The sequence below is a fragment of the Lepidochelys olivacea genome (assembly GCF_965140295.1).
Source record: "Lepidochelys olivacea isolate rLepOli2 genome assembly, chromosome: 6".
In the NCBI taxonomy this organism is placed as follows: domain Eukaryota; kingdom Metazoa; phylum Chordata; order Testudines; family Cheloniidae; genus Lepidochelys; species Lepidochelys olivacea.
The window spans coordinates 7,301,433-7,329,360 of record NC_140416.1 but is presented as its reverse complement, the minus strand read 5'-3'; the positions used below and the strand labels follow the sequence as shown (position 1 = coordinate 7,329,360).

The 27,928-nt window shown below is 61.5% G+C and overlaps 1 protein-coding gene across 2 annotated transcripts; it reads right to left on the bottom strand.

Annotated features, from left to right (window-relative positions):
* Positions 1 to 209: 209 nt before the first annotated feature.
* On the bottom strand, positions 210 to 27,928 carry PITPNM1 (phosphatidylinositol transfer protein membrane associated 1). 2 transcript variants are annotated; one of them, XM_084632204.1, is made up of 24 exons: positions 27,706 to 27,928; positions 25,510 to 25,602; positions 25,108 to 25,322; positions 24,495 to 24,616; positions 23,703 to 23,927; positions 22,776 to 23,087; positions 21,798 to 21,893; positions 21,367 to 21,474; positions 20,487 to 20,548; positions 19,774 to 20,018; positions 17,593 to 17,782; positions 17,151 to 17,258; positions 16,528 to 16,688; positions 15,931 to 16,118; positions 8,706 to 8,876; positions 8,092 to 8,241; positions 6,887 to 7,035; positions 6,601 to 6,711; positions 6,027 to 6,143; positions 3,380 to 3,528; positions 2,932 to 3,081; positions 2,575 to 2,758; positions 2,009 to 2,137; positions 210 to 1,707 (listed from the first exon to the last, which is right to left on the bottom strand). In XM_084632204.1, the coding sequence occupies exons 2-24, from the start codon at positions 25,585 to 25,587 to the stop codon at positions 1,453 to 1,455; spliced, it is 3,675 nt and encodes a 1,224-aa protein (XP_084488330.1). In that variant the 5' UTR covers positions 25,588 to 25,602; positions 27,706 to 27,928; the 3' UTR covers positions 210 to 1,452. The 2 variants fall into 2 exon arrangements, with proteins under 2 accessions (XP_084488330.1, XP_084488331.1); XM_084632205.1 differs by having other exon boundaries at positions 25,108 to 25,319.

Genomic DNA, 27,928 nt, shown 5'->3' with positions numbered 1-27,928 from the left:
AATGAACAAGTGAGCGGCGGTGGGGGGAGAGTGAGTGACAGAGGGACTGGGGCTGGAGTGAGCAGGGGCAGGGCCTCAGAGAAGGGGGGGGCCTAGGGGGCAGGGCCGGGATGTTCAGTTTTCTGCAATCAGAAAGTTGGCAACCCTACCCCCAGCACATGGCATTCAAACTGAAGTCCCCCCCCCCCCCGATCACAGCTCCCCGCCCCCCCACGCACACAGTAGACAAGTGCGTAAGGAGCAGCCATCCCATTCGCTAGTGTGGTTTGGTGGCTGCAGCAGACACCCGCCAATACCCCTCTTTGCTCCACCGGGTAGGGCACTGGGCCATGAGCAGTTGAGATCATTTTCTTCCAAGTGATAATCCCGTCTTGGACAAGGCCTCGCTCCCTGCTGAATAGGTTATAACTCGTGATTTTAATACTCCAGTCACATAAAGCTCCCCCCTGCTGCCCTGTATTCCTCTTCCTCGCCCCCAGGAACCAGCCCTTCTTCTTTGTACCATTCTCTGTTTATTTTTACATTTTTATTCCACATTTACACATTTTTTTAAAAAAAACAAAGAACCATGAATCCTTCTGCCCCTCCCCCCCAGGCCCCGCCTCCTCTGGGCCTGGCCTCTCCCTCGCTAACTCCGACACCAACAAAAATAAATAATGAACCCCCCTGTCCCTGGGTGGGGGTGTACCGTGCCCAGCTGGGGCGCATGGCCTAAACTCACGCCCAGGCCGTCTGGCCCTGCTTCTGGGATCCAGCATCACACAGGACACAGCCGGGGCTGGGTGTATGGGTGGGGTCTCTGTGCAGGGAGGCTGGGTCATGCAGGCTGTGGGGTACAGGAGCTGCCCAGAGACAGGGGCAGCTGCCCCTCCTCCCAGTCGCTGTGATGGGGACACCAGGGTCCAGGGGCAAATGTGCCAGATCTAGGCCTTGCATGGGGGGCAGGGTGGAGAGGCCCAACCCCCTAATTCCCAGCAGCGACTCACCCTTCCCCTGGGAAACCCCGCCACACGGCAGCCACTTGCTCCCAGAGAGCAGCATGGGCAAAAAGGGGGTCTCAGGGATGGGCTGGCAGAGGTCTGTGGGTCAGGATTGAGGGGCACCAACAGAGCTGCGGTGGAGGAGGGGGGGTTGGGCCCAGGGCTGGGGGAGCAGGGGAGGCTGTGGGTGGGGGAGGGGACCCCAGGGCTGGGAGAGCAGGGGGTTGTGGGTGGCAGGCAGGCCATGCCCAAGAGAGCAGTGGGCTGTGGGTGGGGGAGGGGAGCCCAGGGAGATGTGGGGCAGGCCATGCCCAGTGCTGGGGGGCTCCTCTGGCCCCCACGCACAGTTCTTGCCCCGCACCAGCGCTGCGGTGCGGCACGTGGTCCCGTGGGAACGCCCGCTCTGTGCCGGACGCCCTCGTCGCCTCCTGCGGGCGCGGCACTTGCTCCAGGCTGGGAAGCCGCGGGGGGCTCACTCCTCGCTCTCCAGCTTGAGGCTGATGCTGCGGGCCTTGGCGCGGGGCGGAGCCGGGGCGCCCCCCTCGCGCTCCGCCTGGCTCTGCCCCCGCGAGCGCAGCAGCTGGCTCTGCTTCCGCAGGAAGTCGACAGGGGCGGGGCAGCCGTAGGTGCCTTTGCCCAGCGTGGGCCGCGGTGCCCCCTTGGGCGAATGTGCCACCGACGCCGTCTCCAGCTGGGCCAGGTGCGCCACGTAGCCCTCGGACAGGAACTGCGGACAGACACAACAGACCGAGCATGGGGGCAGCTGGACGGGAGAGCACTGGGGCCCAGCCCCCACTGTCTCCATGCCATGGGCACCACTGCCTCCCACCCTTCAGCCCAGGCGCTCTGTGCCCTCTGGAAGGGACTCCCATGTCCCATTCCCCAGCCCCCTGAGCCAGCCAGTCTCCTGCCCTGGGGCCAGACCAGAGCCAGCGCCCCCTAGAAGGGAAAGGCCCCATGTCCCAGTCCCTGAGCCAGCTAGTCCGCTGCCCGGGGACTGCGACTTGTACCCCCTGGTGTCCGCGTACCTGGCACTGGTTCTGGAACTTCTTGACGGTGCGCCCGACGATGTAGATCTGGGTGGGCGAGAGCCCCAGGGAGCTGTAGACCGAGATGTCCTTCGTGGAGCCATAGCCAGCCACAATGGTGACCTCTGCCTGCAGCACATGGGTACTCAGCCTGGCACCCCACCTCCTCGTACCACCCGAGCCCCGCCCACTCCTGCTGCCCGAGCCCCGCCGCCTAGCACCACCTGAGCCCTGCCCCCACATCCCCTCAACCCCGCCTCCTCGTGCCACCTGACCCATGCCCCCTTGTGCCACTAGAGCCCCACCCCCCTAGCACCACCTGAGTCCCACCCCCATACCCCAAGCTCCACCTCTTCATGCTGTCCCAAGTCCCACCCCCTCACACCACCTAAGCCCCACCCCTCATGCTGCACGAGCCCCGCCCCCTCATGATCCCCAAGCCCCACCCAAACCCTGCCCTCTTGTGCCACCCCCTGGCACTGACTGAGCCCCGGCCTGGCCTGCCCCCCACCACTCCCAAGCCCTGGCTGTGCCCTGTCCCCCGCAGCGCTGGGCGCGGGCCCCACCTCGGTGCGCAGGCTCTGCAGGAAGGCAGCTTTCTGGCGCAGGGGGTCGTGGGTGAGGCCATCGCAGAAGGAGACGACACCGTGCGGGAAGTTGTGTTGTGACAGCCAGGCCACCACGCGGTGCTTCTGCATGTCAGGCCGCCCTGTCACGTAGATGATCATGTACCCCGAGTCCTGCCAATGCCTGGGGCAACACAACATGAGCATCACGGGGGGCCGTGGGGAGCTGGGGGGGGCAGGAGCTGAGAGGAAAGCAGCGGGAAGGTGGTTAGCAGGTGGTAGGGGGTTGCTGGGCGTAGGGACAGGAGTGGAAGGGTTACCCGGGGGGAGGGGGCGGGTGTCACTGGGGGCACGTACCGCACAACGTCGACGGCGCCTGCCCGCACCTTGGGGTCGCTGCCCATGATGGAGACACTGGCTGTGAAGGAGCCGTCGATGCTGAACACAACCGCCTCAGTGCTGCGTGCCACCACCGTCAGGAAGGCCTCGGCGTAGCTGTGATCCCCTCTGCACAGGAGCGGGGGCACGTCAGGGACCAAGCGGGACATGGGAGCCCACAGGACCCCCCCCCGCCCCTGCATATAGATCTCCCCCTCTTCCGCACACACACTGCCGGGGGCGGGGGCTCCCACAAGCCTTACGCAGAGGTGTCCCTGGGCTCCAACAGCTTCCCCTCACCCCTTCCCAACACTGCTTTCCCCGGCCCTTCCCCTGAGGGCTCTCCCTGCCAGGCTGCTGGTACAGCCCCACTCCCAGTGCGTCCCTCCCCAGGATCACATGCACACAGAGAGGGCGGGGGTCTCACCTGACCACCATGCGCACAGGGTACATGCCAATGCCCAGTGCCTTCTCGGGCGGGATGAGGAAGGCCAGGCGCCCACTGCTGCTTGTCACCTCGGTGCCATAGTGCAGCCACTTCCCCGACAGCGGCTGCGTCATGATGTAGATGTCCACCTGCCAGAAGCCGCGCAGGCGTTAACGTTGGCTCTTAACAGCCACTGCTTTCACGGCTCCTCGGCCTGCCCGGGATCCGAGATCACCCTGTGCAGCACCCAAAAGTCCAGCTTCCCCTTGGAGCGGCTGAGACCTCTTGTCTGGAGACCCCGGCTACCTCTCTTGAGTCTAGAATTAGGCTAAAGCTAAATGACACCGTTCTCAGGAACGTCGAGTGATACCTGCGAGGGATCTCCCAGCTGCTGTCAGACACTCTCCCCAAAGACTGCCCTAGTTCACTCACGGATGAGACGTCCAATTCGCTTAGTCTAGCTAAGAGCCCCTGCCAGGTGACAGAGAGGAGCAGTTGCTCCCAGACGTGAGCCAAGGGAGAATAGATAAGTTTAAGGAGCTGGGAACAGCTTGCAGGGTGACCCAAAAATGTTCCTGAGAGTCCAAGAAGTCTCAACCAGCTAGCCCTCGCTGACGCCAGTGTGCAGCGGCCTGCCTTGGGAGACAAAGCCACTCCTCTCCTCGCCAACCCTCCGGCTTGTTCCTCCCTGGGACGTCTGAGACCCTGGGACAAGCCTGAAGGGTGTGGCAGCAAAGGTCTCAGAGATCATCCGGGGCTGGGGCATTGGGCCCACCAGACTGCAGGGATCTGTCAGGGGGTGGTGTGCGTGCTTTGGAGGTGACCGGGGCTCTCTAGGAGTGACAGGAATTGCACAGCTCCTCACCAGAACCAGACTCTGGAACACTAAGAGAAATTGCTTGCGAGGGGGCACTGGGCTCATTATGAACCAGGCCTGGCCATGAACCAAAGCAACACCCCTCGCTCTCTGCAATGTGTCACACACCAGCGCCATCTCCTGGACAGCAGAGGAACTCAGAGCTGGAAAGCGGCATATAAAACTGAGGTCACCCTGGGGGACCCCAGAGCTAGCTGCACCCTCTGCAGGCAGCCTCTTCTCTCGGCCACGGTCACAGCACCAAGAGATGAACGACTCGCCCCCAGCCCAGGGTTCGCAGGAGAAGAAGAAGGGATGAGATTTCATTTCCCCCCTGTTCTTTAACAGAAATATCTGCAGGTTGGCTTGTTGAGTGTACATGCCCTAGCAACACCTCGGGCAGCCACGTGTTGGATTTAACCACCGCGCTTTGCGCGCTCTTCTTTGTAGGCCTGAGCATTGAACCAACAAAAATGATTAGGGGTCTGGAACACATGACTTATGAGGAGAGGCTGAGGGAACTGGGATTGTTTAGTCTGCGGAAGAGAAGAATGAGGGGGGATTTGATAGCTGCTTTCAACTACCTGAGAGGTGGTTCCAGAGAGGATGGTTCTAGACTATTCTCAGTGGTGGAAGAGGACAGGACAAGGAGTAATGGTCTCAAGTTGCAGTGGGGGAGGTTTAGATTGGATATTAGGAAAAACTTTTTCACTAGGAGGGTGGTGAAACACTGGAATGCGTTGCCTAGGGAGGTGGTGGAATCTCCTTCCTTAGAAGTTTTTAAGGTCAGGCTTGACAAAGCCCTGGCTGGGATGATTTAATTGGGGATGGGTCCTGCTTTTGAGCAGGGGGTTGGACTAGATGACCTCCTGAGGTCCCTTCCAACCCTGATATTCTATGATTCAATCCACTCTGGGACCAATCCACACCCATAGCAGTGTGAGGGGCTCAAAAGACAAGCGGTTCCTTTCTCCCCGGTGAAATACTGGGCAGGAGTGTCTGTGTGTTCGGGGCGGAAGAATTGCTGAGTGATGATTATAAAGAAACCCAGCTGCTCTGCATTGCTCCTTGATCTAACCGCTCGTCCTCAACCCCACGGTACCGCTTGCAAGGCTGTGCAGGACAGAGCTGAAACGATGGTTGTATCTACGCTCGAGTGGTGCACTGCTGCTGGTATGCTAAGGTGGCTCTGGCCAATTAATAAACAGGTTGGTTGGGAATAACCGAGTGTCCAGTTGTGAGAAATGCCCTCCAAGGTGAGCGCTGACCTGAGAACAGCCCAGTGTTAATTAGTAGCTAAGGCTCCTTGGGCTCAGTAAAAGGGTTCTCTTCTTAGCTTCCACTGGAATATTGGCTACGAAGTGAGAGTTTTCTAATGTTTTTATGAGGCCGACGTGTGCCTCAGTTTCCCCCTGTACTTTGCATTGCTGGCCAGTGGGTGCAGAAGGGTGAAATCTGCTCTTGAGGCGAGCAGGAGGCTTGAGGTGTTTGTGTCACATGACTGCCAGTGTGGTGGGGAGGAATGGGTCATCGGAGGCCTGGGCGAAACCGACCCAGACCAACGGAGGGTGCAAATAGAGAACCCCAATCGGCACTGAGCAGCCGGGAAGGCCAGCGGCGGGACACCCATGCGGACTCAGCTGGAGAGACCCAGGGCTCTGGCCTTGGACTGACAGAGGGAAGGAGCCAGGAACGGAGTCCACAGCTGCATGGTACCCCAGGGCACTAGTGCCAGGGTTCACGCTCCCAGCCCCCACGTGGGACCCCGCCTCTCCCTCGCGGTGCTGGTACCTTCTCCCCAGTCAGTGTCACCACGTCCAGGGGGCCGTACATGAAACGCCCACTCAGCACCTGGGGCCGCCCCTCGCACACGATGATGTCGCTGGCTCGGTGGTTGGACGTCACGTTCTGCGGGGCAGAGCAGGGGGGTCAGTGGCGGCTGCTCCCCACCCCCACCCCACGCCCGTAAGGGCTGTTGTGTTCTCTGCCCCCCACCCCAGGGGGCCTGCCTGAGCTCAGGCAGCACAGCTGGGGCTGAGTCCAGCGTCCCGTCCAGAGCCCTGTGCCCTAGGAGCCCAGCCCAGCCCAGCTGTGGGGGCCAATGGAGTACTGCTGACTCGGCATCACCCCGCTGACGTAACCCCCGCCAGCAAAACCCAATGACTCAAACCCCACCTCTCCGCTCGCGCCCCCCGTGCCCCTGCCCCACTCCACTCTGCCTGGGCCCCCACTGCCCTCACCCAACTATCCTCAGCCCACCCACCCCAGCAGCACCATCTCCTGCCCCGACCCCGGTCCCCCCATGCAGCCCCCTGCTCGGGCACAGGCCAGCTGCCCCAGCCTCAGGCCGGTGGAGGCCGCGTACCCGGATCTTCACTTGTGTCCGCTTACGCTGCCACTTCTCGCGGGGGATGGCGGGGCTGTAGACGGAGCTCTCCTCGCACTCCGCCAGCTGGGGGCGCTCCTTCTCGATCACCTGCAATAGCAGCACAACCTCAGCGCCCCCCGCCAGACGGCGACTGCCCGCGCCCCGCCCCGGCGACAGGGCCCCGGCCACTGCATGCTCCCCACCCTGCTCCCGACACCCTCTGTGCCACCGACCCTGCCCCCAGGCCCGCTGGCCCCTCCCCTCCCGGATCCCTCCGGCGCACCTGGCGCAGGATGAAGGCTACCACGTCGGAGGACTCCCAGTAGCTGGCGTGGAAGAGGTGCGGCAGGGTGATGGTGGGGAAGGCGGTCAGCGCGTCAGGGCAGTACAGGGAGTAATCAATGCGCTTTGGGCCCCACCACCGCTCCAGGACTGCGGGGAGAGCAGTGTCAGGAGAACTTGTACCCCGGCCTGGTCCTTCTGCCCGGTACCCACACTCCAGACTGGACTGGTATCCCCTCCCGAGACTGGACCGGTACCCCGCTTCCTCTGCTCGGTACCCCCTCCCCAAAACAACCTGTACCCCGCTTCCTCCGCTCGGTACCTCCCACCCCAGACTGGCCTGTACCCCGCTTCCTCCGCTCAGTACCTCCCACCCCAGACTGGCCTGTACCCCGCTTCCTCCACCCGGTACCTCCCACCCCAGACTGGTCCAGTACCCACTCCCCAGACCGGCCCTGTACCCTGCTTCCTCTGCCAGGTACCCTCTTCCAAGACTGGCCTGTACCCCACTCCTTCTCCCAGGCACCCCCTCCCCAGGCTGGCCTGTACCCCGCTCCTTTCACCTGGTACCCCCTCCCCAGATCAGCCCTGTATCCCACTCCCTCCACTCAGTACCCCCACCCCAGAGCAGCCCTGTACTCCGCTTCCTCTGCCCAGTACCCCCACCCCAGAGCAGCCCTGTACTCCGCTTCCTCTGCCCAGTACCCCCTCCCCAGACAAGCCATGTACCCTGCTCCTTCCACCTGGTACCCCACCCCAGGCCTGTTCCCTACCCCCTCACCTTCTGCACTGCTCCCCCGTACCCAAGACCTGCCCCATACTCTGCCCCTTCCACCTTGTGCCCCTCATCTCAGACCTGCCCCTACCCCTCATCCCCTGGCCTACACCATCCACCCTTGAGATGCCCCCTACCCCTCACCCCAGACCTGCCCTGTACTCTGTCCCTTCCACCTTGCACCCCCTACCCCAGACCTGCCCCTATCCCCCACTTCCTGCCTACACCCCCTACCCCAGACCTGCAGCCTACCCCTCATACCCTGCCCTGCAGTCCAGCACCCCAGACCTACCCCATACCCCACAGCATCCTGTCTTGTACCCCCCTCAATGCTCCATCCCCCTGACTCCCTCATGTCACTCTTGCTGGTGCTGGAGGGGTCGGGGGGGTTAGGCAACGAGCTAGGTGGGCGGGGGAGGGGTTGCACTCACTCTTGACGACCTCGCTGGTGCTGGAGGGGGCGGGAGGCTCTCCTGTCTCGCTGCCTTTCCAGAAGCCTCCAAAACAGCTGGTAGGGGTGGTAGGAGCTGTCAGCTCCAAGTCGCCCAGGAAGAGGGTGGAATGAGTCTGCAGGGCCTCAGCTGAGCCAGGGAGAGAGAGAGAGAGAGAACAGGGTGAGCACAGCAACCCCAGGGACCCTGCCCACCACAGTCCCCTGGGAGACAACCCAGAGGGGACCCCCCAATCTTCACTGTCCCCCTGAGAGACAACCCAGAGGGGACCCCGTATCCAACCACCACCCTGACAACCCAGAGGGGACCCCCAAACCCCACTGTCCCAGGCCCCCACTGTCCCTCTGGGGGGCAATAGGGAACATCCCAGAGGGGCCCCCTTAACCCTCACTGCCCCCCTGAAGGACCCCTAACTTCCATTGTCACATCCCCCACTTGCCCACCCCAAGGGGACATCCCAGAGGGAACCCCCAAACTCCACTGTCCCCCCCTTTACCCCACAATATTACCTCCAGCCCTGGGGACCCCCATGCTCCCATTGAGACTGCCCCAAAGGGATCCTGTCGTCCCCGCCCCCCATTCCCAGCCCTTACCCAGCAGTGCCGAGGTGCCGTCGCCCAGCGGGTATTTCTGGTAGCGAGGCACGCCCAGGGGGGGCACGGCATGGAAGGCCTTGGCCAGCAGGGGCTCCAGGCGTGAGGCGCAGGGGTCGGCTGCGTGGAACAGGTTGTAGATCTGCTCGCAGGCCGGGCGCATCTGGGCCACTGCAGGGACAGGGGGGTTAAATGCCTGCACCGGGGGGAAGGGGTTAGTGAGCTATGCAGGGGAGGGGTCAGCCCCTGCACCTTGGTTGTGGGGGAAGTGCGGGGTGAGCAAGCAATGCAGGAAGGGTCACCCACTGAGTGAACAATGCAGGGGAGGGGAGCAGTGATGCAGGGGGGCAAGTGATGGGGGGCAGTGGCCCCTGTGCCGAGTGGGGATGTGAGCAATCCAGGGGGAGTGAGCGCAACAGGGGAGAGAGGCTCCTGCATGTAGGGGGTGGGGGTGGAGGGGGGGGCAAGGCAGCGGGAACAAATGTTTCAGGGGGTGGGATCGGCACCTAGGGGAATGAGGGGGCCCCCTCTCTGTTGGAGACCAATGGGGAGAAGCAGGGGTGCCAGATGCCCTGTCTTGGAGCAACAGAGCTGGCCCTAGCTCAATAAAGGGGACACCCCAGAGGTGTCTGTATAAAGGCTGGGGCAAAGCAGAGACCCTGGAAATCTGTGCCAGCTTGATGGCAGCGGTGGGTGTCATTTCCCACTTTCAGTGGCCCCGGCCACAGAAACAAGCTTAAAACAATTTGCCAAGGGCCGTGGTAGGTTCTCCAGTGTTTAAATCAAGATGGGATGTTTGTTCTAAAAGCTCTGCTCTAGGAATTATTTTGGGGCCGGTCTCTGGCCTGTACTAGACAGGAGGTCAGACTAGTTGATCACAATGGGCTTTTCTGGCCTGGGAATCTATGAGAAAAAGAAATGGCAGGAGAAATGACATCTAAACAACTCCCCATGAGGGAGATGGCAGAGCAGTGCAGACACCGGGAGGCCTGCTCCAGGACATCTGGCAAAGAACCCTGGTTCCAGCCCAGGCGAGGCTCTGAGCGGCCCAATCCACCAGCCGCAGGGAATGGAGACCCAGACGCCCCAGAGGAGAGGTGAGAAGCCAAGAGTGACAGCTGCAGTGGCCCCAGCCCAGGAACTAGAGCAGGCAAAAGCTGGAAGCAAAGGGCCGGCGTCTGGGGCTGCAGAAGCAGGAGCTGGCTGAGTAGGGCAAGCAGCCGAAGAGCAGCAGGGGAAGCAGGCCCTGGCAATGGAGGCCTGAGAAGCAAGAGGCTGTGTGGCAGAGAGCTCAGGGGGCCAACTCCACTGGGAGAGAGATGCTGGATTGGTGACCCTGTTCAAGGTGCATCCTTTCCCTCCGAGGCGGCCTGTGAACCGGATCCCCCTTCAGGCAGGCTGCGTAGCCTCACTCCCTTCCTGGGCCACGCGGCCAACTGGGAGGGGCCGATGGGGGGGATTATGAACAGTCCCTAAAGGAATCTTTTCAGAAGGTGGCTGCCGGCATGGGGCCCACAGCACAGCCCCCCACTCCCTGCTCAGGGAAGAAAAACATTCTGGTGGTGGCGTTTGTCACCATTCACTACCCTGAGCAGTAGGCTTCCCCAGCAAGGCAGTTACCAGCCAGGGGGCTAATTTCGTGTCAACCTTTCTCTGGTGCTTGTGGGTCATAAGAACAACCACACTGGGTCAGACCAATGGTCCATCTAGCCCAGTATCCCATCTTCTGACAGTGACTGGTGTCAGAGGGAATGAACACAACTGGGCAATTATCATAGAATATCAGGGTTGGAAGGGACCTCAGAAGATCATCTAGTCCAACCTCCTGCTCAAAGCAGGATCAATCCCCAATTTTTGCCCCAGATCCCTAAATGGCCCCCTCAAGGATTGAACTCCCAACCCTGGGTTTAGCAGGCCAATGCTCAAACCACTGAGCTATCCCTCCCCCCTTGTGATCCATCCCCTGTCATCCAGTTCCAGATTCTGGTGGCCAGAAGTTTAGTTGCGTCTCTGACTCGCTTGGCTAATAGTCAGTGATGGACCTACCCTCCATGATCTTATCTCATTCTTTTTTGAGCCCACTTGTGCTTTTGGCCTTCACAACATCCCCAGCAATTAGTTCTATGGGTTGACCGTGCATTGTGTGAAGTACTTCCTTGTGTTTGTTTCAAACCTGCTGCTTATTAATTTCATTGGATGACCCCTAGTTAACGTTATGTTATGTGAAGGGGTAAATAACACTTCCCTATTCACTTTCTCCACACTATTCATGATTTTATAGACCTCTATCACATCCTCCCCTTAGTCAAAACAGTCCCTATCTTTTTAATCTCTCCTTGTATGGAAGCTGTTCCATACCCCTAAGCATTTTTGTTGCCCTTCTCTGTACTTTTTCCAATTCTAATATATCTTTTTTGAGATGGGGCGACCAGAACTGTGCACAGTATTCAAGGTGCGTACTTACCATAGATTCATATACTGGCATCATATTTTGTGTTTATTCCTTTCCTAATGGTTCCTAACATTCACTTTGCTTTTTTGACTGTTGCTGCACATTGAATGGATGTTTTCAGAAAACTATCCACAGTGACTCCAAGATCTCTTTCTTGAGTGGCAACAGTTAATTTAGACTCTCATCATTTTGTATGCACAGTTGGGATTAATTAGCTGGTGGCAAGAGCTAATTTTTTTGTTTTCTTTCTCAGCTCTTCCCCAGAGGGGGGTGAAAGGGCTTGAGGGTACCCCACAGGGAGGAATTCCCAAGTGCTCCTTCCTGGGTTCAAAGGGTTTTTTGTTTTTTTTTTGCATTTGGGTGGTGAAGAAACAGATTAACAGAGCCAGAAGTGTACCCAGAAGTCACCTTCTACAGGACAGGCCCAACAAAGACAGTAACAGAACGCCACTAGCTGTCACCTACAGCCCCCAACTAAAACCTCTCCAACGCATCATCAAGGATCTACAATCTATCCTGAAGAACAATCCCTCACTCTCACAGATCTTGGGAGGAACATGTTGTGACAGAGTGGGCATTGTCTATACTATTTGTATGAATCTTGCCATGCCTCAGTTTCCCTCATATTTTGCAAGGCTACCCAGTGGGAGGATGAAAGAACTATTTGCTCTCAGGCAGGTGAAGAGACATAGGTATGAATAGCGCCTAGCTGTCTGAGCCGGGATGGGTCACTAAAAAGGACTGGCTGAGGCTAACCCCGTATCAACAGAGAATCTATGAAGAAAATGGAAAGCCAACCACCAGGACTGTGACACCTAGCAACCCGAGGGACATGGATTTCCCCATCTCTCAGCAGAGAAGCTGAGCGACTTCCTCCAGCTGGAGAACAAAGGCCTGACAAGGTGGGAGGTGGGGATAAGAGTCAGCTGCTGGAAGGAGTCGGGGCTCTCGCCCGGGATGTGATTAACGAGGTCAGACTCAGAGACAGAGCTTGAACCATGGGGTTCACTAGAGCTTGGCTGGGCCCTGGGCTGACCAACCTGTGCTAACCTAAGGGCTTCCTATGCTGTGTTCCAGCTGACTAATAAACCCCACTGTTCTGACAACGCTGTGTGAGCGTCACTGCAAATGCTTGGTGAGGTGCATTAATCCCTGGTGACTGGGCAATGGGGGATAGTGGGGGTTTGAGGGGGCCCCCCTCTGAGATGTCCCTCGAGGTGGGCACACTGAAGGGGTTCCCCCAGAGACTCTTCCAAAGCTGGGGATGTAGCACCAAGCCCGTGGCTCTGTGACACATGGCCCAGGAGTGAAGGAGGCAGGAGCGACTGTTCAGGTGGACAAGTGTAAAGTGGGGCTCACAGAGATGTCGTGCCTGGGCCACAAGTGCCTGGGAGCAGCAGCACAAGGCCAGACCTGCCAAGGTGGAGGCGATTAGGGACTGAACCGCTCCCCAAACCAAGAACAGGCCCAGGCCTTGATTGGGATGGCAGGGCACTACGGGAGGTTTGTGCTCCACCCTAGTGCCCTAGCAACTCCCATAACCAAACTGTACAAGCAGGGGGAGCTGGACAAGGTGGTCTGGCCGAGCAGTGCACTGAAGGAGGCTCTAAGCCCAGACTCAATACGGGTGAACTCAGACTTTGGAAACTAGGATGAGTTACCTCAGACACAGGGCTGGGTGTGGTGCTGATGCAGGCCAGTGCTAAGGGGGAGAGACACCCAATTGTACCCTTGAGCAAGAAACTACTACCCCAGGGGACAGAGCTATGTCACCCCGGAGAAAGGAGGTCTGGCCGGTGGGTGGGCCCTGAAGAAGCTGCAGCCGAAACTGTTTGGGCAGCAGCGTACTGTGTGTACTGACCATTCACGTCTCACCTGGCTACAGCAAATGAAAGGGTTGAACGCTGAGTTGTTAAGATGGAGTCTGACAATCTGGAAGAGAGTCACGTGAAGGGGGAATGTGAATGTTACTGCTGACACAAGGTCCAACTTCCCTTGGTCACTGGGGTGGGGTGGGGTCACCTGGAAAGAGGGTGCAACATGGAGAATGCAGGAACATCTATAATGTCTGCATGAATAATATACGTGACTCAGTTTCCCTGCTCACTCTCGATGGCCCCAAACACACTGGCTGTGAAGAGGTTGCCTTTCTCCTCTGGGGACCAGACCGGTGAAGGGGTGCTGCTGGAAGCACTATCCCCAACTATCCTCCAATAAGAGGAGGGAGGGTCCAGCGACTGGATGTGGTTCCATGAATGCCTGGCAGCCAACGCGAAGGGACGTGGAACCAGCGCAGCTGTGACCAGGGACAGAGACTCCCAGTGCATCACAAATTGAATATGAGCCCACACCAGGATGCAGCTGATGGCTAATGTCATTCTGGGGTGTGTATGTGTGACGGAGGGAGAATTTTCCGTAAATATTTTGTATGAATACTATGTGTGCCTCAGTTTCCCCCATATGCTGCATAGTCACCTGGGGTGTGGGGAGGATTGTTTACTGTCTGCAAGGCCGCGGGCTTCAAGATGCAGGTGTGACTGATGCCTACCTGTCTGGGGTCTGGCCCAGCTCAATGGAGAGTCTGTGAAGACAATGGCATATCCAGTCACCAGGATTTGGTACATTTGCTAAGTTGGTACTTAGCAACTCATGACAATGGATGGCCCACCCCTCCGCAGGAAGCCAGCCCTGTTTCATCAGGTGGGGAACAAAGATGGAGGAGGAGCCAGCTGGGACTTGCCAGGAACTTGTACAGAGGACAGAGAGGGAGCCAAGGGGGACACACCACTTGGCTGGGCCTCCGGGTAACCACAATGCTGTAACTTTCTTTTCGCTATGCTGCGTTCCAGTTGACTCATAATCCCTGCTGTCTTTACAGTCACTGCAGATGCTTAAGGGGTGTGTGTGTGTGTACGAGTCTCTCTCAGGTGTCCATCCCAGCAGGACTCACTGAACAGAGCTCAGTCAGTTCTGGGCGCCGCACGCAAGACAGATGTGGACAAACTGGAGAGAGTCCAAAGGAGAGCAACGAAAACGGTCAAAGGTTCAGAAACGCTGGCCTGTGAGCGAAGGTTGAAGAAACTGGACATGCTCAGGCTTGAGAAATGAAGACTGAGGGGGGACCTGATAATGCTCCTCAACTCTGCTAAGGGCTGTTATAACCAGGACTGTTCTCCACACCCACTGAAGGTGGGCAAGGAGCAATGGGTTTAACCTGCAGCAAGGGAGATCGAGGCTAGGTATTAGACAGGCCTTTCAAACGCTAGGGCTAGAGAAGCTCTGGAGTAGGCTGATGTGCCGAAGTGGGAATTCTCTGCAGTATTTTGAGGAGTGATCTGCACAGCAGGGACTGATTTGTCATGGGGCCAGTACCCAATGGGGGCAACAGGGTTAAGCTGCTCCTGGGGCAGAGCAGGGGACCCGAGGTGTTGTGTCACGTACCTCCCTGGGGTGGTAAGAAGGGGGTGCTGTGGGGTAAAGGACTGTCTGATACTGACCCATTCCACAAGAGCCCCAAGGACCAAACAACTGACACCGATCCAGGGAAGCTGGCAGGCGGCACATGTGAGCTCAGGAGGACTCTGCAGGAGCCGGACAAGGGATTGAAAGTTGGCACGTGGCTGGGATAAGAGCTGGCTTTTGGGGAGACTCAGCAGCTCTCACCTGGGATGGACAAAGACTGGAGAGAGAGCCAGCAAAGAGCTCGTAGGGCAGCTCGGCTCGGGGGGCCATGGCCTGGCCAGCGGAACGGTATCTTAACCTTTCTATCTGTGGCCCTAAGGGCCTCCCTAGGGAGAGTCCCAGATGACTCATAACCTGACACTGTTCTGAAAAGGCTGTTAAGTGTCACTGCGAACACCGGCTGGGGGGGCACTGGGCCCCGAAGAATGGCCAGGTCTCTCCCGGGGGTGTGGCTCAGTGGGATGCGCCAGGCAGAGCTCACAGGGTGGAGCAGGAGGGCTGGAGCCCAGAGGCTCTGTCTCGGAGGTGGTGAGGCTGCGTGACTGGCCCTGGAGGAAGGGTGGGACCCCTGGGGGGCTGCTGCACTCAAGGGTTCCTCCGAGGGACAGTTTACAAGCTGGGGGGCAGCCCACATCCCTGCAGGTGGGACAAACCCCAGCTGTCAGGGATGGTCTAGATTTACCTGGCCCTGTCTCAGTGTGAGGGGACAGAGTTGACCTCTCGAGGCCCCTTCCAGCCCGACATTGCTATGATCAGAGCGTGGCCGTCCAGGGCACGGGCAGGGGCAGTGGACCCCAGAGGCTCTGGGTAAGGGCAGGGAATGGGACTGTGATGAAGTCTGGCTTCCTCACACGGCCCCAAGTGGCCTCCAGGGGCCTGCCAAATGCGGACTGTGGGAGAGGGCGTGCTCTCTCCCTGCAGATCCTTGTGGGGCCCATCGCTCTGCCAGGGGCCTGAGCTCACATGGACCCGCTGGGGAGAAGCAGGGCCCAGTCTCAGGGGCTGAAGCCACAGGCCTCGCCCTTGGAAAAGGCTGAGCCGAGGGCCTGGCGCACTAAGGGTACGCCGAGACAGGCACGGCCGTGGGTTGTGTGACCTTCATACTGGGTAGCAGCCAGGGCATCGAACCCCCTGGGAGCCTGTGCCGGGGGGAGCGCAAGTGTGCGTGTGTAGGGGGTAAGTGCCTGCACCAGAGAAGCGTGGGGGGGTGGGGGTGTCAGCGCTGGAGGAAGAGAGGAGGCCTGGTGTCGGCCCCGGGGGAGCCCTGTGGGGGTGCAGAGGCCGGGGCCGGCTGGCGCGAGGGACCCTCACCATCCAAGGCTGGCAGGACAGTCTTGCGCAGAGCTAGTACCAGCCCCAGCGGCGAGCCGAACAGGAAGAAGCCGGACACCTTGAAGTCGAGGCGGGCGGCCGTGCCCTCGCCCCCGTCCAGCGCTGAGCCCGAGGAGCAACTGCTGGGCCGCAGCTCCCCCTCCCCCTGGGGGACGCTGGCCTGCAGGCTGGAGAGGACAGGAGAGCAGGCTCCAGCAGGCACCGGGATGGACACGGGGCCTTTCCCCTCCAGGGGGCACTGGCTCTGATCCAGCCCCAGGGCAGGGGGACTGGCAGGCTCGGGGAGTGGGGACTGGGACACGGGGCCTTTCCCCTCCGGGGGCACCGGCTCCTGTCCAGCCCCAGGGCAGGGGTCTGGTTCTGTGCATGTCCACTTGGTGCTGCTCCCATGGGGTTAGGGTGCAGCTGTCCCACGCGGTCAATCTCCTGCCCCCCGACTGGGGTGAGCTGTGCCATGGGGCCCAGAGCCATTGCTCCAGTCCTGCCAGTGACCTCCTGTGGAGGGGTCACCCCTCCCCCTTCCCTTCCCCCAATACCCACCGAGGGCAGCCCCCTCCCCACCCCGGGTGCTCTCACCTGCACAGGAAGGTGTGCTGCTGGCGCACAGAGTCCACGTCGCTGTGCTCCGGGGGGGGCGGGAGCACCCCAGGCTCCGGGCTGGCCCGTCCCGTCCCCCCAGCCCCCTCGGCCAGCGGGTCCTTCCTGCTGCCCAGCTCCGGGGAGATCGGCTCCAAGTTCTGGGCAGTGGGTGAGCAGTGAGAGAGCAGCACCCGGCTGGGACAGTACCCATCGCGGGCACCCCACCCCCACGGGGCCAGGGCTACCCACCCCATCGTGGGCACTGTCCCCACCTCCACGGGGCCAGGGCCACCCCCCACCTATCGTGGGCACTGTCCCCACCTCCACGGGGCCAGGGCCACCCCCCACCTATCGTGGGCACTGTCCCCACCTCAGGAGGCCCTCGGTGCCCTGGACCCCATCACCTCTCAGAGGTTCGTCCCCATCCCAGACCAGGGCTTCCTGAGCTGCTGCTCCCTCCCCACCATGTAAAGGGTCGGGGCCACGGACAGCCCAGCAGGCTCCAGCGCTCAGGGGGGTGGGTATGGGGCAGTGTAGAGTGATGTGAAAATGGAGGATCCCATAGAGGGGCTACCAGAGCCACCCCAGCTCCCTTGGCAAAGAGGGGCCCAGGCACTCACCAGGCTGCCCCGGCGGCTGCTGCTCCGGCTCCCCACCGTGCCCGCCCGGCTCTGGCACAGGGCATCGAAACCCAGGATGCCCCCAACACAGTCACCAATCAGCACCACCTGCTGGAGGAAGGGACCGTCCGATCCGGGAGGGACCCCATGCCCCATAGTCATAGCCCACTTGGCCCTGCCCACCCCCACAGCCGCTGCCCCCTTCACCCTTCCCCGTCCCACAGCGTCCCCCACAGCCACCAACCCCCACTTTTCACAGTGCCCCCCACTCCGCCCCCCACAGCCAGTGCTCCCTTCTCCAGCCCCACAGCCAGAGACCCCCATCCTCACAACTCCCCCATCCCACTCCCCACAGCCAATCCCCACCCTGATCCCCACAGCTTCAGCCCCACCCTCCTCCCAACTGTGCCCCTCTTCACCTCCCCCAGCGCTGCCCCCTGACCTGGCCACAGAAGCCGGAGCCCTCAGTGGAGTGCAGGAAGGTGCTGTGGGCCTGGTTGGCGCGGGCGATGGTGGTGGCCACGGCATGCTGGTAGCTCCCGGAGGATGTGGCCAGCAAGGGCAGGGCGGCCAATGGGATGTGGTCCTGGCTGCTGGACAAGCTGTCCCTATCATGGCTGTAGGGGCTGAGGCTGGGGGTGAGGGTTAGTGGTGAGAGAGGTGGCTGCTGCCTGGAGACCCCCATGCCCCGTGCCATCGCCGGAAGGCAGCCCCTCCCATGCCAGCTGAGGGATGGCACAGGCAGCTGGGCAGGGCCCTGCGCCCATAGGACCACCACCCACTGTAGCCCATGGAGCCTGTGATTTAGCTCAGCAGGAACACAAGGAACCCACAGGCCTGTGTCCTGTAAGACACTGGCTTAAGCAAGTTAGCATGAGTAACACGGCTCTCAGTATAGAGAAAATGGCCTGACCGTTACCCGAGGTTTGGGGAGCTGGGAATAGCTTGCTCGAGAGAGAGTTGGATCATAACAGTACCAGGTGACTGCAGGAGCGCTGGGGTATTTTGGGACAGAATCGCTGGAAGATGTCGAACCACCCACTTGCCTGAACAATAGGTAAGGCTTTACCAAATTCACAACCATGAACCGTGAACTCTGGGTTTGTGTGTGCTTTACCCTGTACTATACAGATTTCACGAGGGAGACCAGCGTTTCTCAAGTTGGGGGTCCTGCCCCAAAAGGGAGTTGCAGGGGGTCACAAGGTTATTTTAGGGGGAGCCACGGTATTGCCACCCTTACTTCTGTGCTGCTGTCAGACCTGGGTGGGCAGAGAGCGGCGGCTGTTGGCCAGGTGCCCAGCTCCGAAAGCGGCGCCCCACTAGGAGTGGTGCAGAAGTAAAGGTGGTAATGCCATACCATGCCACCCTGACTTCTGCGCTGCTGGGTGGCCGGAGAGTGGGGGCTGCTGACTGAGGACCCAGCTCTGCTGGCAGCAGCCCAGAAGTCAGGGTGGCAATACCAAACCAGGCCATCCTGACTTCTGGGCTGCTGCTGGCGGGGGCTCTGCCTTCAGAGCTGGGCTCCCGGCCTGCAGCTGCAGCTCTCCAGCCGCCCAGCTCTGAAGGCAGAGCCCCCGCCAGCAGCAGTGCAGAAGTAAGGGTAGCAGTACCACAACGCCCCCCCCACACACACACACTAATCTTGTGACACCCCCCACAACTCCTTTTTGGGTCAGGACCCCTACAATTACAACACCCTGAAATTTCAGATTTTAAGAGCTGAAATCATGACATTTACGATTTTTAAAATCCTACAACCATGAAATTGATCAAAACAGACCGTGAATTTGGTCGGGCCCTAGCAATAGGTGACCTATATGACAATGAGCTAAAAGGCACTGATGTGTTAACCAACAGGATACGGTCACCCCGATATTACAAGGGTGAGGACGATAGATTGGACACCGAAGGCTGGGCATCAGAACGAACGTTCGTGATATTGCCCAGGCTCTAGAATAGGCCAAGCCACCACGCAGCGGGCGCTAGCTTTCCATAAGTGACCCTTCAGCTCTCCACGGCTATCTACCACCGACCTTTGGGCGACGGGGGTCTGGACCATCGGACTCCTTGGGCAGGCCAGGGACATGGCTGGTCCTTTCTCTCTCCCCACCAGGTCCCCAAGGAAGGGCGTGAGTAGATGAGCACACGCACGGAATGGCACCAAAGGGGCCCCTAGTACTGTGTCCTACTATGGGGTTTGGCGCTTTGCTGTCTATGGGATTGCATGACTAAAAATCGCCATGACTTTGCTTTGCCCGCAGCGGGAGAGTCTTTGCCATTCACCCGAGGTTCCCTACAAGATATTGAATTGTCAGTTTTAATTCTGCGGAGCCTGGTTCCGGGATGAGACCCCCAGTACCCCCAGCTCGTTACATTAGTATCAACTGGCAATCAATGCAATTATTATTCACCCATCCAAAGGATTGGGCAACACCCTACCCAGCAGCCACCTCATCTGCTGATACTCCCCCTAGTGCCATGCTAGAGCCAGCACTGGCTGAGGGAGAGTGCCCCCATGGAGTTCCCAACCTACTCCCCGCAGCACAGCACCCCTAGTGCCGCACTGGGGCACAGGGGCCAGCCCTGACTGCAGGCAGTGCCCCCTGCAGGGGGGAGGACATACTTGGAGACCAGGGCATAGGCGGTGGCGCAGATGGGTGGGCAGGGCACCAGGCGCAGCGCCACGTGGCCCAGCGCCTCGGGGAAGTGCACGCGGGTGACGGCATCGAAGGTGGAGGCCAGCGTCTGCACATCAGCCTGCTTGGAGCCTGGTTCGCCCGCACCCTGGTCCAGGATGTTCCCACTGTGCAAGATCAGGAACAGCGCGTGGATTCGGCAGGCCTGTGCCACGCTCTCCACAGAGCCACCCTGCGGAAACACATGCCGTCAGTGGGGCAGGCAGGGACGGGGAGGCATGGCCCTTGTGAGGGGGGAGGGGAGATAATGGTGCCCCTTGGTGCAGGGGGACGATGATGCCCACAGTGGGCACTTGGGAAGCACCTCCCTGAGGACCAGGTTAGCCAGCTTACGCAGCTCTGGACTGGGGTCAGAGAGCCCCCACTTGGCCCCACGCAGCTGCTCTAGGCACACTGGACTGTGAGCAGCCAGCTCTGCCCTCCCTGGGGTCGGGGGCGTCTGTGCCAGGGGAGGCCATGGCTGGTGATTCCTAGGGGAAAAGGCAAGTGGCATCTGGGTTGCAAGGAGAGGGCCAGACCAGATGGGTGGGGCAGGGGCTGGGGCAGGTGAGACAAGACAGGTAGCAGGGCTGGAGTCAGCACCAGGTGGGCCGTGGGTGGGGTGGGGGATAGGGCTGGGGCCAGGGCAGGGGGCACACACCTCGGCAAAGCTGGCCCCGGTCAGTCCATTGCCACTGGGCTTGGCCACGCTGGTTCCATCTCCTGCACAGACAAAGCCCGGGTGAGCCTGCTGGCGCGGGAGGTGCCCCACGGGCCAGGCCCAGCTGCTGGATCCTAACCCCGCTACCCTGGGGTGCTGGGTGGACCACGGGGGCCCTGGCATTCACCCTGCTGTACTCTGACCCACTCCCCCACCTCCCACCCTCTTGCCACCCTCCCCCCATGCCACCTGCCACCTTCACACCACCCTGTTCCTCTACACTATCCCAACACCCACCCTCCTGCCTCCCTGCCCACCTGAAGCCCTGCCTCCCTCAACAGCCCTATCCTCCTACTGTCCTGCCCCACCCTCCTGCCATCCTGTCCCCCTACCCTATCCCCCACCCTCCCACTCTCCTGTCCTTTAGGAAGTGTATTTACTCCTTCTATTAACACAAGAACTAGCTAAGGGTCACCAAACGAAATTAATAGGCAGCAGGTTTAAAACAAATAAAAGGAAGTATTTCTTCACCCAACGCACAGTCAACCTTTGGAACTCCTTGCCAGGGGACGTTGTGAAGGCCAAGACTATATCAGGGTTCAACAGAGAACTAGATAAATTCATGGAGGATAGGTCCATCAATGGCTATTAGCCAGGATGGGCAGGAATGATGTCCCTAGCCTCTGTTTGCCAGAAGCTGGGAATAGGCGACAGGGGATGGATCACTTGATGATGACCTGTTCTGTTCATTCCCTCTGGGGCACCTGGCACTGGCCCCTGTCGGAGGACAGGATACTGGGCTAGATGGACCTTTGGTCTGACCCAGTAGGGCCATTCTCGTGTTTACCCTGCCCCGACTCTCCCCCTGCCCCATGCTCACCCAGACCCTCGTCCAGCTCTCCTGGCCGGTCCAGCGTGTCCAGCAAGTCGTTGGAGTTCCACTTGGTCATCTCCTTGGCAAAGACCTCGTCACTGTCAGACAGATCCTCTGTGGGGGAGGGTGGGTCATGAGACTGAGACACTCTCCAAAGAGACCCCCCCAAGAATGAGGGACCCTCGGGAGATACACCTGTGGGAATCGGGGACTCTCTTTGCACCTTCCCCTGGGAATGGGGGACCCCCCCGGCATGTGCCCCTGGGAATGGGGGACCTCCCAGCAGAGAGACCCCCAGGAATGCAGGACTCCACTTGCACACCTGCCACTAGGAATAGGGGACTCCCCCAGCAGAGATACTTTCCGAGAAATGGGAGACTCCCCCCAGGCACACCAACCACCAGGAAAGGGGAACCACTCCCCTCCACTCTCTGTACCGTGTGCATCGAAGAATTCCTCCTCTGAGCTGTTCTCCGAGTCCCGTGCGATGTTCTGCATGCGCCACTCTGAGAGACTCTGGGGCGATACCCCCCCTAGAGGATGGGATGGGGGTCAGATACCAGAGACTGGGGAACCCGCCCCACAGCTCTCCCACCAGCAACCCACCCCAGCCCCCCTGCCAGCACCCCACCCCTCCCCCGAATGTCCCATCCCCCAGCGCCCTGCCAGCACCCCACCCCTTCCCCCCCCGAGCACCCTGTCCCCCAGTGCCTCTGCCAGAACCCCACCCCCGTCTGAGCGCCTTTGTACCCCAGTGCTCCTGCTAGAACTTCCACCCATCCCCCCAAGTGCCACTGTCCCCTAGCGCCCCACCCCACCCTTCCCCAAGTACCTGTCCTCCCGCACCTCTGCCAGCACAACTGTCCCCCTGAGCACCCCAGCCCCCAGCACCTCTGCAGACCCCACCCCTCCCCCCGAGTGCCCCTACCCACTAGTGCCCCATCCCCCAGTGTCCCCACCCCCTGCGCCCCTGCCAGCAGCCCCACCCTTCCCCCTGAGTATCTCTCTGCCAGCACCATGCTGTCCCTGTGAGCACCCCAGCCCCCAGCACCTCTGCAGACCCCACTGCTCCCCAATGAGCATCCTGTCCCCTGGCCCTCCTGCCAGCACCCCACCCTTCCCCCCCCCGAGTGCCGTGCCCTGCCCCCCAGCAGCCCTGCCCCACATCCTCATCACCCCCAGCTCTGCCCAACTGCCCACAGTGCCTTTGCCAGCAGCCCTGCCCTGTTCCTTGCAGCATCCCTTGCAACCCTCCAGCCAGTGCTCCCATCCCGCTCCATGCCAAGGCCTCCACCCCACTCCTCGCAGCACCCCCACCTCCTACCAGCCCGCCCATCCTGCTCGCCGTCACTCCTGCCCCTGCCAGCTCACTCCCCACACGCCCCCAGCATCCAACCCCGCCCTGGCCCCCTCACCTCCATGCTGGGAGGAGTAGGAGGAGCGGGAGGACGTTGACCACTGCTTGGCAAAGGTGTCGTCGGGGGAGGCATCGGGCAGCCCCTGCCCCTCAGCTCGGTCCTGCCCATCAACACTGCCCAGCTCGGCCCGGTCCTCGGCACTGGGGGCAGCCGCCGCCTCCTCGGCCTCGGTGCACTTGGCCATCTTCTGGGCCAGCATGCGGGCCGTCTCTTCCTCCAGCTGCCGGATGTCCTCCATGGTCAGCTCCGTCCACTCGTCCTGCCAGCACCAGGCCTGGCGGTGTGCCCGCAGCATCACCTTGCGCAGCCCTGGGGGGGGTGGGGGGGACGGGCAGGGGAGTGCGGCGCAGCCAGAGCACCCCTCCCCCACCGCTCCCCCCCGCCAGAGCACCCCTCCACCACCGGGCCTCCCAGCTCTCCCCCTGCCTGAGCCAGAGTGGCCCAATGCGCAGCTCCAATGGGGGGATTCCATGGCGGGGATCAAGGAATTGGGATCCCCTTAAAAGGGCTCTGCTACATCAGTGTGACCCAGCAGGCTGTGTGAGCAGCTCCCCCTCCCCTGGTTGGGTCCCCCAGCCTTATAACAGGAGGCTGGCGAGTCACAGGGAGCAGCATCAGGGGGTCTTCCCGGGTAGGGCTGGGTGGCAAAGCCAGGGGGTCAGGAGTAGGAGGGCCAATGCTAGGAGGGTGGGGGGGCCACAACGCTAAGGGGCAGTGCTGGGTATGGGAGGCAGTGACACTGGCCTGGAGGTTAAGGCGGGTGGGGACTGCACCAGGGGGCAGCACCAGGGCAGCGCTAAGGGGCAATGCAGCGGGGCCAGCAGTGCTATGGGGCAGCACCGGGGCACAGCGAAGGGAGAGCACCGGTGGAGGGGGGGCATCGCTAAGGAGCAGGGAAGCCAGGGGACTGGGGCCAGCGCTCACCTACGTCGTGGATGAACTGCTCGATCTTGGACTGCATGCCCCAGTAGCGGAACTCCACCTTGCACAGCTTGTAGGCACACATGAGGGGCCCGGCAGCCACGGCCCCCTCCAGCCAGTCGTCACCCAGCGGCCCCCGGCCTGTCTTTGCTGAGCGATACAGCTTGGGGTCCTCCTCCACCTTGTACTCGTTGGGCGAGATGGGGTCCCGCACAATGTCAATGGTGTCTGGGGGTAGCAGGGAGTCAGGACCCACACACGGCACCTGCCTGCCCCAGTGCCAGGGGTCTCACCCGCTGCAGCCCCCCATGGACAGGGAAAATACCGGGCCCATTCCCCAACGTTTTTGTTGCAGAGCAATGGAACGGGGGGTTGGAGCAGTGTGGGGGGGGCACAGAAGGGAGGGAGATTAGTGGGTGAAGGAGTGGGGAGAACGCCTGCCCTCCCAGCCCCACAGAACTCTGGGGTAGAGCACACTCGGGCGGCAGGGCTCAAGACGACACCTTCTCCCCACTCCAGCAAACCCCAGACTCAGAAGTAGGGAGTGGGAGCTCTCCAGGCTCCAGCCCCACCCACCGGACTTGCCCCAGCACTGAGCTCCCGTACAACTAAGGCACTTGTGAGGCAGGTCTGTGCCCTGTTCACGGGCTTCCTCCCCTGGGGGCTGGCTCTGTTGCTCACCGTCTTGGTAGAGCAGCACCGGTGCCAGGTGCCCTGAGCGTGAAGGCACAGATTGGCCCACCCAGTATGGGGCTGGAGGGCCCCGTGGGAGCTGTTCTCGCGAGCAGTGCTTACCCAGAATCCGCTGCCTCTTCTCGGCTGCCGTGAGGTTGAAGACATTGGTCTGTTTGCCAGAGTCGGGCCGGTAATAGGTCTCAATCTCGATGGAGAACTTCTCCACGAAGGGGCAGGTGTATCTGGGGGACGGGAGAGATGGGGGTACAGGGGGGTGAAAATGGGCAGCTTCTGCCCTGCCCCAGCTCTGACCAGCCCCACCCCCACCCTGCTCCAGCCCTTGCCCCAACCCCACCCACCTCCCTCTCTGCCTCACTCTCCCCACACCCCACCCCCTGGGGCCTGCACCAGCCCCACCCCCAGCTTCTCCCCTGGTCTTGCCCACCCCACATCCTACCCCCTGGGGCCATCAGTGCAGCATGAGGTGGGGCCCCACAGCGCTGCAGGCTGTCCCCTACTCTGTGCCGGTCCCCTGGCCCTGCAAGGGACTTTGGGGTGGCTCCAAGACGAGTGCTCCCAACCAACCACACAGCGGGGCAAGGGGACAGGGCAAGGAGGCAGCCCCCTGAACACTGCTACCAATGTTCCTCAGCTGCCTGCCCTCCACCCTGCATGCCGCTCAGCTGGCCTCACACACCCTGTTGTTGTTCCCCCACCCCGCGCCATGCTGCACCTGGTGCGTGTGTAGGGATAGGCATTCCATGACTCCTCCTCCACCTGCAGGGCAGCCTTGGGCAGCAGGGCACGGAACCAGCTGGGGATGTGGGAGCCCACGTGGTAGATCTTGTGGGTGTACTGGCCGCTGCCTCCTGGGCCGTCACTGTAGGGCTGGTTGGCCAGGATCTCGACCCCGCTGCCCTCCCCACTGGATTCCTCCCGGCTCTTCTTCTGGAGGGGAGACACTGACCCATTGGCTCCAACCTGGGCCCTGGAACCAGTCCCACCCCAACTGCCCCCCGGTGCCAACCCTCCCAGACAGACAGATCCAGTCCCTGCTGTCCACCCGGAGTCCACCCTGCACCCAGACAGACAGGCAGACCTCGCCCCGCACCCGCACACAGACCCCTCCCCTCACCTGGATCATATAGAGCTGGGCCACCTGGTACTCCTCGAGGCTCATGGGCAGCAGGATGTGATACTCCTTGATGAGCATGGTGACTGGCAGGGCCTGTGGACAGGGGCAAGGAGTTAGATCCCCACTGCCCCCCCTCACAGACCTCCGCCCCAGAGGGCCATCCCTGCCCCAACCCTCCTCCCTCCCTTCTGGCTGCTTGGCCCATAGGATGGGGGATGGGGACCAAGAAGCAAATCCCCATGTGACCTGCTTAAAAATCCATCCTGCCTGATGCGTTTCCATAGCGATGCGCAGGGAAGGGGGGGGGGCAACAGGCTGGGGGGCCATCTCCCCTCCACCCCCCTCTTCCCCACACACGCTGTCAGGTCCTCTTGTATCCACCCTGCCCAGCTCTGCACCATCAAGGAACAGGTCTGGACTCCTGGGTCCCAACCCAGGCAAGGTTGGGCCCCTGCCCAGTTCCAACCCCCAAACTAGCTGGATGCTACTGGCAGCCCAGGGCTGGTGGGGGGGCTGCTCCCGGAGCCAAGGGAACACAGCAGTGTGGGCACCGCAGCCCCATGGCCTTGGCCACCAAACCTCCCCACCCAGCCCCTGCCTGGGCCCCGTGCACCAACCCCCCTAAAAAAACCCTGCCTGGGGCACCAAACCTCCCCCCACCACACAACCCTTGCCTGGGTCCGGGGCCCCAAATCTTCCCCCCCACAGCTCCTGCCTGGGCCTAGGGCACCAAACTTCCCTCTGCACATTCCCCCCACCTGGAGCCGGGATACAAAACCTCCCCGCACAGCCCCTGCCTGGGCCCAGGACACCAAACCCCTCCCCCAGCCCCTGCCTGGGGAACCACCCCCACCCCCTCAAAAATCCCTGCCTGGGGCACCAAACCTCACACACACACACACACCTCGTCTGGGTCCCCAAACCTTCCCCGCCCCCCTCAAACTCCTGCCTGGGGCACCAACCTCCCCACAACCCTCACCTGGGCCTGGGTCCCCAAACCTTCCCCCACAGCCCCTGCTTGAGGCACCAGACCTCCCTGCCCCAACTCCCACCTGGGCCTGGGGCACCAAACCTCACCCCTCCCCACAACTCCCACCTGGGCCCAGGACAGAAAACCTTCCCTCCCATGCGAACTCTTGCCTGGGCCATTAAATCTCCCCTCCCATAACCCTTGCCCCGGGCACCAATCTTCCCCCGCCCCCACAGCCCCTGCCTGGGCCTGGGCCACCAAACCTCCCCCACTCAGCCCCTTCATGACCCCGGGGCACCAAACCTCCTCCCCACACAGCCCACCTCTGCCTGGGCCGATAGCACCAAGCCTCCCACCCGGGCCACCAAACCTCCCCCCCCCACTCACTCCCCCTCCACCTGGGGCATTAAACCTCCCGCCCCACATTCCCCCTACCTGGGCTTGGGCACAAAACCTCCCCTCCATTCCACCCAGGCCACCAATCCTTCTCCCCCCAACAGCAAACATGTGTGTCTGGGATACCAACACCCTCCACCCAGCCTGAACCCCCCTTCTCAGTTTCACCACAGGCAGCTACTGACTAGAGCCCAGCAATGGGACTCCCAGACTTTTCTTGGGGGACAATGCCCAGCCAGCTCCCCTAGAGGGGAAAGGCCTGGTGTCCCATTTGCTACCCCCTGAGCCAGCCAGGCCCTTGCCCTGGGGCTGGATCAGAGCCAGCAGCGCCTAGAGGGGAAAGGTCCCTGCCCCATCCCTCCACCCCCACCAGGTCAGGTCCCAGCCAGTGCCCCCTAGAGGGGAAAGGTCCCTGCCCCATCCCTCCACCTTCACCAGGTCAGGTCCCAGCCGGTGCCCCCTAGAGGGGAAAGATTCCTTCTCCATCCCCCCGCCCCCAGATCAGGTTGCAGCCAGTGCACCCTAGAGGGGAAAGGTCCCTGCCCTGCCCCACCCCACCCCCAGTCAAGTTGCAGCTGGCGCCCCCTAGAGGGGAAAGGTCCCTGCCCCATTCCCTGGGGTGAAGTCACAGCCAGCACCCCCTAGAGGGGAAAGGTCCCTGCCCCATCCCTGCCCCTGGTCAGGTTGCAGGCGCTGCCCCCTAGAGGGGAAAGGTCCCTGCCCCATGCCTCCCCCTTCCGATCATGTCGCAGTGGGCGCCCCCTGGAGGCCAAGGCCCCGCGCTCCGCTCCCGCCCGGGTCGCAGCCGCCCCCTGGCGGTCCAGTCCCACCTGCTGGCGGCGCGGGCTGCTCTCACTGCACCCGCCGGGCCCTCGCCGTCCCGCGGCTGCTGCAGCGCGGCCCCCTCCGCGCCGCGCAGTGGAGCATCTCGCGGGGCTCGGCGGCTGCAGCCCGGCCGCTGCGCTCGGCTCGGCTCGGCTCGCTGCCTGCCCGCGTCACCGCCGGCCCCCACCTCCCTCCGGCGGCCGGCTCCGTGCGGGGGGAGCGAGGGGC

Excerpts from the sequence above, each read along its gene's own strand:
- PITPNM1 (XM_084632204.1), bottom strand. The coding sequence starts at position 25,587 with ATGCTCATCAAGGAGTATCACATCCTGCTGCCCATGAGCCTCGAGGAG. Across the intron at positions 21,475-21,797 it reads GGAATTCTTCGATGCACACG|AGGATCTGTCTGACAGTGAC; the intron begins GTACAGAGAGTG and ends CCTCCCCCACAG. Across the intron at positions 20,549-21,366 it reads AGAGCTGGACGAGGGTCTGG|GAGATGGAACCAGCGTGGCC; the intron begins GTGAGCATGGGG and ends TTGTCTGTGCAG.